We start from the raw sequence: 15218 nt of genomic DNA, 5'->3' as shown, positions 1-15218 counted from the left end.
ATGGCTTTAATTTTCAGTCAGCACAAGTTCATATTATTGATGTTTTGTTACTTTTACCATTATTTTGACTAACTGGCGAGGTTATCTGATTTCCAGTATGACTGTGGTTCCTTAAAAACAAAGTTAAAGAGGTTTCATGAGAGCAACATTTTGATAAGGAATCTGTAGACGGGGCACAGGAAGTCTGTTCATAATGTTGAACACCAGCTCCTTGATAAGTCTGTGCTGTGTGGAACTGAACATCAGCATTTGTGCCCTATCAATGTGCACAGACTGTGTCAACTCTCTAAGCTTTTTAAACAAACCTGACATAAATAATTTGCTCACACCAGTGTGTGTGAGTGGAGCTCTGGTTATGAATGATGCTGCTGCCTGTAAACACGAATGTGCCAGAACCAATAAATCCAGTGTTTGCTGTTGTTCAGGACATGTGGCTTCCTTTTATGGCGAGTCATAAGCAACGACACACAAGATGAATCCCCTACCGGTCCTATCCTTATCTATCAACCACTTGTAACATTAACTCCCACACTCCCTCATTTTATGACCTCTTCCTACATTTACAGTATATCCAAGACAACCAGCATTAGTCCTGCTAAAGTGACATCGATCATCTGATAATAATAAAAAGAGTTATCTGGCGACAATTTCCCTTTCTAGCTTTTTTCTGATATCAGCAAGTGTTCAACCAAGGAATGTGTAAAAGTTGGTAATTATGATGGCTAGCATGTTTGTCATTGAGTTCCACTCTGTAGAAAACAAAACTGGACTCTGAAGTATCCTCACAGGACGCTGCGTTGTAATGACCTTAAATTTTACTTTTAGTCTTACATTCAAAATAAAACACTTATCAGTTATTAAAGAAAGAGGTCAGAAAGGGTATGTTATCAGTCCATTTCAGTTGTCTCCTTCCAGATATTTCCCAAAAGCCCAATAGGTGTAGCCACTAGGAAGAAAGACACATTTTTGATCTGCCCTCTCAAGCGTTAATAACCCCATTCCACTTGAGCCCTTCTCTTCATGCCATTGAATTAATGAAGCAAACAGGCCAGGGCACGGCGCTTTCCAAATTGGACAGCACTGATGCACCGGACTGTCAGAGTGAGAAGCAGCCTATGCATATTCAACTTTTGTAGGTGCTCTGCTGGAATCCGTTTATCAGAGTTAGGATCCATTCCTTGCTTTGCCTGCTGGACAGTTTCCTCCTCGCAGATCCCACTCACAACACTGCAGGCTCATCCCTAAATTAAAACAGTGTTTCAGGCACTTTATCAGCATCACGCTTGACTCTGTCAAAATGAGAGAGTCCTTCCAGTCTAAAAAACTACAGCACATACACATCGCCAAGTCTTTCTGCTCTGCTAAAATATGTTTTTCACGGATGCCAGTCCATCCATGGGTTTTGAAGGGTTCTTTCAAGGGCAGTGGTTTGTAGACACTGGCCACCTTCCTCCCTTCTCTCTATTCGAATTGTCCTCAGCGTTGTGTGGAAATTATCCCATCGCCATAGTGTGAGGTCACCACTGGAAACACAAAGACATCTCAGTCTTATGTGATAATCAAACCATGGTCACCATCATCATTGGGGTGCTTCGCATCAAAGGATATCATGCTATTCACGAGAAGCATCAGTTGGTCTAGGTCATTTCAACACATTAGCTGATTCACACTGTGTTTCAATTTCCAGGCCTTCCACAGCATCTGTCCACAGGCCTGTGCAGTACCTATCCCAGTCCCCCTATTACGTCTTCTAGCTCTGTACTAAATGAAAGTCCCCTGTAAAGATATTTGGACCAGACATAAACTATGAGAGGGTCTAGCAGCTTCTACCCTTAAAATGTATTGCTGCAACTTTCCTTACTGAGGACTTGGCAACAGTGGAAGCAATGTCTGGCTCCAAACAGGAGAATTTTAGTCTCACTGCTCTGACCCTTTTTGGAACAAACCATAATACCAACGTACATAAGTTATGTACGCAGTGTTGCTTAAACAGTCACAAAACGGTCAGCAAACCTACATTGCTGAAGTCTTACAACAGAGCAAAACAGCCAGTTCAAATGATGGTTGAATGTACATATGAGATCATTTGATATTAAAAACAACACATCCATTCTACACACTATGAGGCTTTGGCGTCACAGACAGTTTGAGAAACTTTACTGATGCAGGAGCAATGTCTTGGATGCTATCTGGCTGAAAGTGATTCCCTTCCAATTTATTCTCTCACTGACATCACCATGGAACATGTGAGCAAGGATGTTCCATGTGACACATTTAGTGTTGTGACCACCGATGGAGGCCAGGCAGCGAATCTAAAATGAAACAGAAACAGAAAATCAATGTCAATATCTTATAATTTACAGAATGTTAAGATTCAAACAACCCATCAAAATACAGATAGAAAAATATTAAAATACTCCTAGGAGAATGAGACATATATTGATGGTCAATATAATGTAGTCAATCTTAGTGTTCTTTTATTGTAATCTGTTGTAAAACCAAGACTACAAGAATGTTTTCCAGTTGCAGACTTCTCAGAAAACCTATACATCAGCGCCCACTGTATAGGTTATCTGAGATTTCAGCAAACAACTGAGTAGTTCATGAAAAGCATGATTTAAAGCATTGGAATAGTCTGTGCATGTTATACTGCTTTTCCACTCAAATTAGCAGGTCAACACAGGTTTTTTAAAAGCAGGTCAATCCGCTAAAAATCGTGTGTTGACCCCATTCACGCTTCCCACACTTGTTTTGTACAAATCAAGACCAGTTAAACATTTTTTTTTCATCTGTCGAGACCTGTTAAAACATTTTTTCATGGCTGAAAGCTTTTGTATCGAGACCTTTTAAAAAATATTTCTTTTCATTTAATGAGACCAGTTAAAATCTTTTTGTTGCATGTATTGAGATCTGTTAAAAAAAAAAACAAAAAAAAACCACAACCCCTTTGAACTGTGCGTCTTACTTTGCACCCAGATTATCTGCCCCACTACCCTCCTTGCACTTTAAGGGTGCAGTGCAACACCGCACTGTGGCTCATCTGGCGGTGTGGGAGTGTTACTCCATGGTCTGTGTGTGGGGTGTTGGGAATCTCAGCTGATCAGTTTGCCGAGAGGCGAAGCTGCTATGGTGTTATGCAAAAACATTCTGGTCCCATCTGTGATTATTTGGCCACATTGATGGATTACAAGCTAACAGTAAGCAACCAGGACGCCATGCAGACCATTACTATGTGATTTTAAATAGGGAAGAAATCCAAACCATAAGTAAACAACAGGTAAAACATAGCACCACACAGAGAAATGTTTATTGTGTTGCATCTGTGGCATTTAGCCATGCTAAACAACCTGCCCAGCTAAGCTAAAGCATGTTGGTCATACAGTGATCATTGGCATCCACAGATATGTTTTAAACTGGTGTTTAATGCACTGAGTGAATATACATGACACACTATGTTACATTACATTACACACACTGTATTTTTAGTCATTCATTCTGCCAGCCTAAATACTAGCTTATGTGACTGGCTACTGACAAGAGTCCTTATCACAAATATATCATCTGCTGTAATACATATTTACTGTACTTCAATCATGATACTCTCCTAATTGAAATGTGTAATAAGATAAAACGATGAAGGGATAATTGGAATGCCATTAGTTCACTCAATAAAGCATACGGCTCACATTGTTAGTAATACACACAGTCATAATAGTATCTATAGCAGCAATAAGATAATTGCAGATATGCAGCTTTCATTCTGGTCGGTCCATGTGAATTCTCAGAGGAGTGTTGGCTTTACGTGGATGGAGGTGGAGGGCTAGCTCTCAGAGGCACCTCTTTACTCAGTGTAAATAATAATGGAATGTGAGCTCAAATACATGTCAGTCCACATTAAGTGGGGCCATGCAGCTTAGGCACCAAATTATACAAACAACACACAGTGAATACATCGACAAAGTAGAATTCTACTCCTGAATGTAGGTTTTGTCCATTGATGAATGAACTTAACTGTATTTCTTGAAATGTACCTTACTGAGCGCTATGTAGCAGCCTGCCACAGATTTAACTGTTAGTTGCACCCAGATAAATGTGAGCCAGCATACAAGAATAAACAAGTGGGCAGGATTTCAAGGCCTTGGAGTAGCCCAGCAGTTATGAAGACAAATATTTCCCCTCTGGGCGGGGAAGGAAAGACAGAAGGCGGGGAAAGGTGAGTTTGGAGTGGAGACAGAGGGGGCTTTGTCCCCTTCTCTGACAGGTCAGCTCCCCCAATCTTCTCCCCCCATTCCTCTCTCCCTCTGGAGCTTCCTCCCTAAATCCCACCTTCCATATCCCTCGTCCCCCTGCGCCTCCTGGAGTTCACACAAACCTTCTTACTTGAGAGATGCCATCGCTTCTCTGCCATTCCCTCCTGCTTTTCCTTGCTCAACAGGTAAGAGCATTATTGTTTTCTATTCTATCACTACAGAAAGCTGGGGTTTCTGATAGGACAACACTTGAAGGAACGCAACCATAGCCATACATAGGGCAAGTGGAAAACACATGTCTGAGATGTTCGGGTGTTCTCAGAAGTAGAGAACCAGCTATTTAAAATCTTCTCGAAATGAAAAATTCTCTCGTTCTCTTGTTTTTTGGAGAAACTTGTGTATTTCTCAGGATTTGTCTTTTCATTAATCAGTTCTTTAAACTATATTATTAGAATCTTGATTGTTTTTTGGGGGGGCAGTGTTATTTATTGGGGTCAAGGTTAGCCATACTTTCAAGAGTAAAAGCTGGCAAAAGGGGAGCAAAGTCTTAGGACATTTATTGAAAAGCTCCTGTGGACCCATGTTCACACCCTGAAATGAGCTCATTCAATAAACCTCGCAGACAGGCATCAGATTTTTTCAGTGACCCTTGGATGCACTGAGCAGTCAGGGGAATTTGAGTTCAGGCAGCACTATGTGGAGACTGTATTATAGCAGATACCAAGCAAAGAAAAGCAAAAATATAGTGCCTACAAAACATTTTTTGTTGTTTTTTTTGTTTTGTTTTGTTTTTTGCTTAATTTGGGTCTTTAATCTACTGAAATAAAATGTAAAACACAATAGGAATTTAAGATAAATGATCTGAAGCCTGACTGAACTGATTTGAAATCATGCATGCATATATGGGAATAACAAAATAAGGGAGTGTGTTCTGCTGCGTTATTAATGTTATAAGTCCATCAGTGAGAGCAGCCTCTCTGCTGCACTGCTTGCTCAGGTGGGTCTATCTTTGGACAAGATTCTGAGCAGAGGCAGGGTTTGTTTAACATGCTGAATGCTGCGTTGTGTGTTTGTTAGCTCATCAGTGGTTGTCAGCTGGTCTTGTTTGTTACCGCTGACTGCTTCTCCACTCTGTTAATGTTACATTGTAACGGCTCAAGTATGCTTGATGTTCGTCTCTCAAACGTAATTATCCAGTCATTACAAAAAAGAAACGCTGGCAGCAGCTGCCTTGTTTGTAGATAAACTTCCAAATATTTCTTGTGTGTGCGTTGTACAAGTTGTATGGCACCTCACAGTTATGTATTTTTTCATTCTGTAACGCACTTGGCATAGGTAGCCAAGTTTAATGGGTGGATCAAAGTGTAGGAGGCGCATGATGAAACAGTATTTTACAAATTGACATTTCTTAATCCTTCCTTTAAGGCACACCAACAACCGAATACTTTCATGCTTAACTGGAGTGTATTATTTGTTCTTATTTCCTGTCAGTAGAACAATAACTTTATTGTTTGTTCAGTTATGGCAGCACACCTCTGTTTTGTTAAAGGAGCTCTGAACAAGGTCTGCCCATCCAGAGCAATAGCTAGATCCAGTGCACTAGGTGTCAACCGCCTCTCTGTGAATACATGCGCACGGCAGTCTCTGACTTCCTGCAGCTGAGTAAGCCTCAGATGTAACTTATCCACTTAATTCTCCTGCAGGGTTAGGGTTAGGGTTAGGGTCTGAGGAAAGTTTGCTCAACTCCTCAATGCTGAATTCTCATCTGTGAGATGTTTGAGGAGTTTCTTGCATGTACCGCCCATTTCAAGTCACTCCACAGGATCTCATTGGGATTAAGATCTGGGCTTTGAGTTGGCCTTTCCATTTCTCTTTCTTTAGCCAGTCCCTGGTAGATTTACTGGTATGTTTTGGGTCATTGTCATGTTGCAGGGTCCAGTTCTGCTTCAGCTTGATTTTTTTTTTTAGATTGTTCCACATGTTCCTCAAGCACCCTCTGATACACGGTAGAATTCATGGTGGATTCTATGATGGTGAGCTGGCCAGGCAGCAGCAAAGCATCCCCAAACCATGAAACCTCTACCTCCACGCTTCATAGTTGGTATGAGGTTCTTTTCTTGGAATGCTGCATTCTTTTGAGATAATTTTAAATCTCTTACCAGACTCATAAACTGCTACAATTTTCTTTCTGGAGGCCTCAGACAGCTCTTCTGATCTTATCTCTTACCTCTTACCTCTCCATGGCATTCACTTTCACTTCAATAGTCAGGAGTACACCAAACTAAACGTCTGAGTTTCAAATAGGGTAAGCCTCCTTCCAAACGCTAAGTAACGATGTTCTAATCATGTGCACCTGATGTGATACACTTGTGTGTGATGTGTGCCATTTTAAGTGGGAATAAATGCGGGGATGTCCTCATTTGTTCTTCACCAGAAATTGCATTTTATTAAAAATACATTGAAAAGAAAGGTTAAAAAAATGTTTTGCCCAGTTTTAAAAAGTATTTTCTTGAGGTGCCGTTTAGCTCAGTTGGTAGAGCAGACGTCCCCTGTGCAGAGGCTTTGTCCTCGCTGCAGCAGCCTGGGGTTTGATTAAAGGCCTGGGAACCATTTGTTGCATGTCACTCCCCCTCTGTCACCCTGTTTCCTATCATATCTTCAGCTGTGCTGTCAATAAAGCCATAAAGGCCAAAAAAAAATACTTTAAAAGTATTTTCTTCAACTATAATTGTTTATATAACTTAAATCTATCAGTATTATCTATATAGTATTTGTTAAAATTGATATTACATATCCATATGTCCAAGTATGTTCAAAAACACAGAGGATTTCATAGGGTGTCCTAATTTTAAAATTAAAAAGAGCCGTAGAAGGGCATCAACCCAACAGCAGGACTGGTATCTGCTCTTTTGTGCAAGGAGGAACAGGAGTCCTGCCAGAGCCCTACAGATGATCTCAGACGTGCTCTAGTGGGACCTGTGCTGACAGCCCAGCTTGACTGGCATTCGCGTGAGAATGTCAGAATTGTTCTTTCTTTGGTGCACCATTCTCTTCACAGATAAGAGCAGATTTGCACTGAGCACATGTGGTGTGGTGAAGATTATGCTGCTTTCATCCACCATGAGTTAGGCAGTGGGTCAGTGATGGTCTGGGGAGACATATCTTTGGAGGGTCGCACAGAATTTCATGTCATAGCGACTGTCAGACTTTATGCTGGAGTGGTGTGCCCGTGTTCCTCCTGGTGCAGGACAAGACCTGGCTTCATGTGGTCAGAGTGTATAGGCAGTTCTTGGATGTCAAAGGGACTGATGCCATTGACTGGCTGTCATTTTGTTCTCAACAAATTACACAACGCACATGAGCAAAGATTTTCAACTTGAATTCATATGATCTGATGTGTGATTAAAGTGTTCCCTTTTTTTTTTTAGCCTGTCTGAGTTAATGCGCATAAAAATTGAGTAACCACAAGAATTTGTCGAGTTTCAACTACAACTTGTTGTCCAAGCGCACAGCTGATAAAGAGCCCTCCTTCCCCTTAAAGGCAGACCCCACTGTATAGTTTGCAGCGGAGATGCCGGGACAGCTCTACATGCGACAAACCTTCAACAGCAATAGGTAAATGGGTGGCTACAGCTTGCGAGGCCGATTAACATATTGTTGGCCGATTTACAAGTGTAACGTTGGACACTTAATTGTGTTGGTATTACTAAGGAATGTTAAATTCAGGTCAATATGTCCATCTGTTGGTGATTGCTTGGCTTCAGTTTGCCATGTCTTTCAGCATATTTTTTTGAGCATGCAGTACCTTTGATGTTGTTCTGGAGAATATTCTGGACAGTCTTTGTCATTGTTTTGGATTGAATGGCAATAATTCTAACCATACATTTGCATAAAGCAAGCATATTTGTCCACTCCCACGGTGAGTATTAAAAACTTGAAAAATATTTCTTTAAAGTACATTTACATGTGTTTAACATGGACTCTTGTAAGATTAGCCAGTGAGCATAAGGCGATCCAGATAAATATCAATCAAATCTCTATTTCTCAAAGCTAGTTATGTAATGAAATTCAATACAGTAGCAGCAGTCCTATGTCAAGAATAACAGACTACAAGTACCACCTGAAACTCTGCAAATTTTGACATTTAAGTACACCTGGTCAAAGGTTGCAGAAAGTGCTGTGGAGTTCAGACCGTTACGTTTAGCATGCTTAGTAGCTTTCCAAAATGTTCCATTCTAATTTCCCAGTCAAATGTTTGCCAGGACACTCAAAACAGATATCTGTCCTCCTCCTCACACAGTGCTTCAGCAAGCCTCAAAACAATGGGCAGCTAGCTTCTGGAGACAGGAGGGCTGCGGCTGAAAGGCGGCAGTTCTGTCAGTGGCCCTGCAAATGTCAGCAAAGACCATATTGTGCCCCGGGGGTGAGCTCTGTCCTGGATGGATGTGGCTGCTGCAAGAGCTGTGCCAGGCAGTTTGGACAGCCCTGCAATGAGAGGGACATCTGTGACCCACACAAGGGAATGTACTGCGACTTCTCAGCTGACCAGCCAAGATACGAGGTTGGAGTATGCGCATGTGAGTGCCTGTCTTCTTTTTTTTTTGAATATGTCCAAATATGGTAATATTAAGGTAGCAATTTCTCTTTCAACCTAAATGTGTTGGGCCCATTGTCCTGCCCTATCCAGGCTGTGACTGGTCACCCATGAGAGCAATGTCATTACGTAAAGTTGAACGTTTGAATTTAAGGCATCCCACATAAATAAAAGCCCCGGGTGGATTTTATTTAGGTGAGATGCCTTAAATTCAAACGTTCAAACATTGTCTTATCCTTGTTGTCTTCTTTCATTCCCAAAGACTGGGTCCCTGACAACACACACATTGGTCGCAACCAAAAGACTATATTTTGGTTGCCAAATGAATTTACCCACACACACATTTATTTATTAGTAAAACAGATTTTAAATGAATCCCAAACAGGCAAATAATCGATTTAGGGTATTTAAAATTGCTGTTTTACTGAGAGAAAATTAAAACAACAAGCTTGTTCACTCTGCCTAAATCCATGTATTTGATCTTATTTATACAGTATTTAACATATATTGAAACTGACTTAGCTATTCAACACTATATAAGATAATACGGAGACTGCAGTAAAAAAAAAAATGGTGTGGGACAATTATAAATGTTACACACAAAAAAAAAGTGCACACACAAAATATAGTGTTCTACGGAGGCCGAGAACGGCCATGGGTTTTTATTCTTTTTTATGCACTGTTATCTCGTGATAACGACTTATTATCTCAATATAACAAAGGTTGTTTTCTCATGATAAGGAATTAATTATTTTGTTAGCCCCATATAAGAAACATTGTTCTATCGTGATAACAAATTAATTAACGAGTTCTGTAATATTAAATGAATTACTAAACGTTTAATTACGTTACACGTTACATTACTAAATTAACGTTGGCCTACATTTACGTTACCTTAGCTGAAGCAGCTGGATAGATGGGAGTTTGTCAGCCTCTCACCTGGTAACCGGTAGCCCCTAAACAAACCCGGTCAAGTAAACAAACTAACGTAAAGTGCAAGTTACTGGTAGGTAAGTAGGTAATCCGTTATCACGAGAAAACTGATATCGAGATGACAAGATAATAAGTCGTTATCACGGGATAACAGTGCATAAAAAAGAGGAAAAATCCATGGCCGTTCTTGGCTTCCGTAGTGCACACCACTTTTTAAGCAAAGTTTGGGATTTATATGGGTGCATTCAAATCTCCACCCTCCAGATTTGCAGACTGAGTGCTCATGAACTTCAGCCGTATATACTGTGACGTGTTCACTTTCATCAACTCTGTGAGTGGTGTGAGACCGCAAGGCAAAGGCTACAAAAATTAAATACATTTGCTTACCTCTATAACCTGTATCATGGTGTGGTTACATTTTTATTTCTGGCCTACACAATTCAAGTAATCAAAATCAATCAATCAAAAAATATTTTTACACATTCATAAAGTTCTACAGTGTCACACCATTTTGCAATAAATTGTGGATAACTGAATAAGTGAATCCCAAGCAAGCTCTCTCGAAGTCTGCAAGAAGTCCACTTGAGAGCCTATGTGGACTGGATATATGTGGGTTTGGACTATCTGAGAAGATTTAAGTGCAGCCTACAAATGGCTTCAAGATCAGCCAGGACTGCACAGAATCAATCAATGGCGATTGCCGCATAATGTATGCTGGTTAGATTCGTGATCGACTTGGTAATCTCACAGAATTGAGGTGGTTTTTGGAGGCAGGCACTGAGCAGGCCCCCAGGACAAGCAGCAGGTTTTGAAGCCAGTCCTGTTGTGCAGTGTGTTTACTGTGTTATTACACAGTCACGTGATGCACTGGGTGATAGCCACATCATGCATGCCAGTTAGATTTAGACAGATCTCAAATGCTGTATTGTAGGCAACTGGGCTTGTTTCAGTTTCTTCAAAATGTTTCACCTCTAATCCAAGAGGCTTCTTCAGTTCTAACTAAAGGCAGGAACACACTGGCCCAACGGTTGGACGTCTGAAGCGCTTGGAGAGACTTGGACGAGGTCGGGAACAAATATGTTCGGTGTTTTCAGCTACACTGGAAGCTTTTGGCGCCGTTTGGACGCTGTCTGCTCAGACTCAGCATGCGAAGTCTGAGGAGGGCCGTCGGACGTCTGAGCCATTGGATTCTCTGATTGGCGGTGTGCTAGCGAATCAGCGCGATGTGTTGGAGGATCGCAATACTGGGTGCGCGTTGGTTCTCTACACACTCCGTTCAATCATTCCCCGTTGTCATGCTTTGCTGTCCTAGCACGAGATTAGTTGTTAAGGCCGTTCAGGACGAATTAATTGTGTTCGTTTGGTAATGCCTCGCTGCATGTTTAGTATGCAGCTGTTTTTATCTGAAATAGTTAAGTTTAGTTTTGATCGAAAGTAAAGAGAGTCACGTGCATAAGCCTCTTATTTACAACTCACAACACAGGCGCCCCCGCTCATTGCATCTCACGCAAGCGCAGAACGTACACGCTACTGTGGAGTAGGCAGCAGGTCGAAGCGGTGTGTTTCAATGCAACTTTTCTGCTGAACGGATCAGACAAGAGGCAACAGAGTGGCCAGAGAGTGGTCGGATAAGGCAGTTGGGGGTCTGGGTGGTGTGTGGGGGCCTTAACTGGAGAGGAGTTTGCCGGATTCTCTGTGTAGGAGTGTCCTCACAGATTCATTAAAGACACATGAGAGCTCTGAGTTTCAGAGTCATTAGGGCCACTTGTGGGTCGTTGACCCAACTGGCATTCATGTGGGTTGCTAGGGCCAGATGAGCCCAGGTGTGAATGGTTATTAGGCTGTCTGGGGAGAAAACTCAGTACTTCATTGTAGGTGGGTGATGTTTTAAGGCCCCCACACACCGCCCAGACGTCCAACTGCCTTATATGACCACTCTCCAACCACTCCGCTCTGCAGAAAAGTTGCACTGAACACACTGCTTGGACGTGCTGCCTACTCCGCAGTAGCGTGTACGTTCTGCGCTTGCGTGAGATGCAATGAGCGGGTGGTGCTTGTGTTGTGAGTTGTAAACGAGAGGCTTATGCAAGCAACTATCTTTACTTTCGATCAAAAGGAAACTTAACTATTTAAGATAAAAACAGCTGCATACTAAACATGCACTTTTGTGAAATCTGGTTTCAGGGTGAAAACATCTGAAAACGCTGCCCTTGCGTTCTCATGTGGATGGCGAATCCACATACTTTGCGAATCGATGACGCCATCGCCCCACCCCTCGACCTCTTGCCTTCAACCTCTTAACCCTGTGACATCTCATAACAACAACAACAACGGCGGACTATGTGCTTGTTATCGTGCAGCAGAAGATATTGAGCCTATCAGGGTTACTAGAGCAAAATGTTATGGCGCTCTGCCACTACGCTGAGCAAAAAGGATTATGGACAACCGACTAGCCATTTTCTTCTTCTTGTTGTGTTCAGTTTCTCCTTCTACTGTCTGTTTGTATACAGCAAGCAAGTTTTACGTGCATGCTCCATCTCTTCTTAAAAACACTATGCACAGTTTTATAAATGAGGGACCAGGAATGTAGATTTATGCACAAATTCACTTTGAAGGCCCACTGTGAATCAGTCATGACATTTTTAAAAATGTGGATCCCCAGAAAAAAGTTTGTCCAGACTTTAAGGAGCATTTTTAGGGCTGAAATGCTTTGTGAGTATCTTTTTCTTCACAAGGCTCTGGTCTTAAATTTAAGGAAAAAGGAAAATTTTCTAAAAATTTTGTCACTATGAGCAACTAAATATTAGATTTCAGCTAATAACATAGCATCCCAAGCTAAATTTAGGGCAAATACTGTATTCAACTTGTGTAACTAATGCCTGCAATACAACAATTATTTATAATTATATTAATCATATTTATAATGATAATGATAATGCTTTGATGCCCCCCTTTGCTTCCTTTTCAACGCAAAAAGACAAACTTTTTTTATGCATGAAGACTCAGAATAAGATCATCCATAGAGGAGCACTGCCTCCATCAGTGATCAACAGAGCCCTGACATATTTCCCTGCTTCTTTCAGACATGATGGCCATAGGCTGTGACCTGAATGGTGTCCACTATAAGAACGGAGAAGCTTTCCAGCCCAGCGCCCTCTATAAATGCACTTGTATTGCTGGAGCCATTGGTTGTATCCCTGCTTTCATCGAGAAACCTGCTGGACTCTTAGACCCTGCCTCGCTGATGGGCAACATGCCAGCCGGACTTCACAGTGCCCAGAGCCCAAAGAAGAACCAGCAGGACACTACCTACATGTCAGGTGTGTTTATAGAGTAAACCCGTGGAGAAGGTCCAGCCTATTCATTTTGTTTTGACAAATATGACCTTAAAATAATAAAACAATATTTTTAAGGGCATATTTGGATTCCTTGATACATGTAAATAACTGTTAGTACTGGGGAAAATAACAAACATCATATTTTTTACTAAATAGGCCCTACTTTGAAATTGCACCAATATTGTAGGGGTGACTATTGGTACTTTCATGAAATATTAACACAATGACATTTCTAATCAATAATCATCATTAAAGTGGATATAATGACTAAAGTGGTAAAGACAAGTATCAGAACAAGTAGAACAATCTGGTAAGTTGGTGACATTATAACACTTACTGCAATGTAACCTTTAAAACCAGGAAAAGAGACCAGATATGCCATATAGTGATATCCAAAATAACTATGGATATATAGATAACTATATATTGTGTTGTTGATTGTTGTATCTAGCCCTACTGTGGCGCAATTAAAAAATGTTTTTCTTTACAAATTGTAATTTGGAGTAATTTTATACAGTTATTAGCCAAAAGCTTTGAGAAAGTAGTTCAGTAACATTTTTTCATCTCATTTTGTCACATAATTTCAAAGTTTTTCATATAAACTCAATAACTAAAATTTAATTAAATGAACGCTGACTTAAACATAAACCTTGTGTTCATTCATTTATTATTATGTTATATATTATAACATATATTATTATATATATTACATTATATTATTACATTGATTATGTTTCAAGTGTTTACTATCCAAGTATTATTTATAAAAAGCATTCAATTATTACAGAACATTACATTATATACAAAAATATTTTTCAAGTTTATTATCCAAGTATTATATAAAATTAGCACAAAAAGTAAGGACAATTTTGTTTGCTATTTTTTTTGGTGTAACAATGCTTGGCAATAAATCTTATACCAATGAAAAACCTGTTCATTTCCCTTTTGAATGGTGCCACATTTGTAAGGAACATGCATTTATGAGATGAACGATGAGTATGTGGGTTGTGCCCATGAAAAATTTGCCAAATCTTTTCTGCCAGCACCAAACATCTATTTCTGCTGTTGCTATTGACTCTGGTTTTGAGTTTCTGGCACCATAAGTTGCTGACAATCAGGTGCCATTATCCCCAAGACCTGACATGTTCATTAAAAGTTCATACTGGCCTGGATACAATTGCTCAATTTGTCGCCCTTTGCGTACATGGCCCTGTCTGGTCAGTATGACTCACTGGAAACAAATGTTGCCCACCCCTGATCTGCAGTGTTAACTTGTTAAAGGAAACTGATACCTGGAGTCTTTTGGTGGTCTGCTTGGCAGTATGCTGGCACACAGACTAGCTCATTGTGCAGGATGTTGTTGACACAGTGCCCTTTAAATGTAATACTGAAAGCTTACAGGGATCCTCCTTTAGCCTGGAAGAAGAACTGTCTGATCCAGACCACTCCCTGGAGCCCCTGCTCCAAAACCTGCGGCCTGGGCATTTCTGTGCGTGTCAACAATGACAACAGCAAGTGTGACATGAGGAAGGACCGACGCTTGTGTCTGCTGCGGCCATGTGAGAAGAGCGTGATGAAGAGCGTTAAGGTGACAAGCTCGTCAAATCCTGTTCAAGTGACACATTTTTATATAATATCAAGAAATATATATATTATATCACTGTCTTCCCTTCATATATGTAGGTGCAAAAAGGAAAGACGTGCCAGCCTAATTTCCAGGCAAAGAAAGCAGAGAAGCTGACACTCTCGGGCTGCACCAGCACCAAGAAGTTTAAGCCCACATACTGCGGTGTTTGTTCAGACAAGCGCTGCTGTGTCCCTACCACGTCACACATGATCAAGGTCAACTTTACATGCAAAGGGGGCTCCAACACACAGTGGAAGATGCAGTGGATAAAAGCATGCGTGTGTCAGAGGAAGTGCAATGATCCAGGTGACATGTTTTCTGACCTGAGGTTACTCTAACGGATCCATCAAAGAAGTCCAGCGACTGGGACACAGGTCACAAGCCCTGCTGTGGCAGTCTAAGTACTGACACATACAATTGTTAGTAAGATCTTCTCAGCAGTGGAGATGTGCCTCAAGAAATCTCAAAAACTGCTA

The 15218-nt window shown here is 40.9% G+C and overlaps 1 protein-coding gene across 3 annotated transcripts; it reads left to right on the top strand.

Annotated features, from left to right (window-relative positions):
- The first annotated feature begins 578 nt into the window (after positions 1-578).
- On the top strand, positions 579-15104 carry ccn6 (cellular communication network factor 6). Of its 3 annotated transcripts, XM_037085882.1 has the most exons (5): positions 579-4435; positions 8551-8827; positions 12861-13097; positions 14510-14703; positions 14799-15104. In XM_037085882.1, exons 1-5 carry the CDS (start codon positions 4388-4390, stop codon positions 15078-15080), a joined length of 1038 nt encoding a protein of 345 aa, XP_036941777.1. In that variant the 5' UTR covers positions 579-4387; the 3' UTR covers positions 15081-15104. The 3 variants fall into 3 exon arrangements, with proteins under 3 accessions (XP_036941777.1, XP_036941776.1, XP_036941775.1); XM_037085881.1 differs by lacking the exon at positions 579-4435 and having other exon boundaries at positions 7894-8827; positions 14531-14703; XM_037085880.1 differs by lacking the exon at positions 579-4435 and having other exon boundaries at positions 7894-8827.
- Positions 15105-15218: the final 114 nt, after the last annotated feature.

This window comes from Acanthopagrus latus, chromosome 22 (assembly GCF_904848185.1).
Source record: "Acanthopagrus latus isolate v.2019 chromosome 22, fAcaLat1.1, whole genome shotgun sequence".
Taxonomy (NCBI): Eukaryota; Metazoa; Chordata; class Actinopteri; order Spariformes; family Sparidae; genus Acanthopagrus; species Acanthopagrus latus.
The sequence above is the reverse complement of the archived record's forward strand: the minus strand, read 5'-3'. Positions and strand labels throughout refer to the sequence as shown.

Bases quoted from the DNA above. Each gene is read 5' to 3' on its own strand.
- ccn6 (XM_037085880.1), top strand. From the start codon at position 8,476: ATGTTCCATTCTAATTTCCCAGTCAAATGTTTGCCAGGACACTCAAAA. The intron at 8,828-12,860 runs GTGAGTGCCTGT...TGCTTCTTTCAG, and splicing joins CGAGGTTGGAGTATGCGCAT to ACATGATGGCCATAGGCTGT. The intron at 13,098-14,509 runs GTGTGTTTATAG...TAATACTGAAAG, and splicing joins GGACACTACCTACATGTCAG to CTTACAGGGATCCTCCTTTA.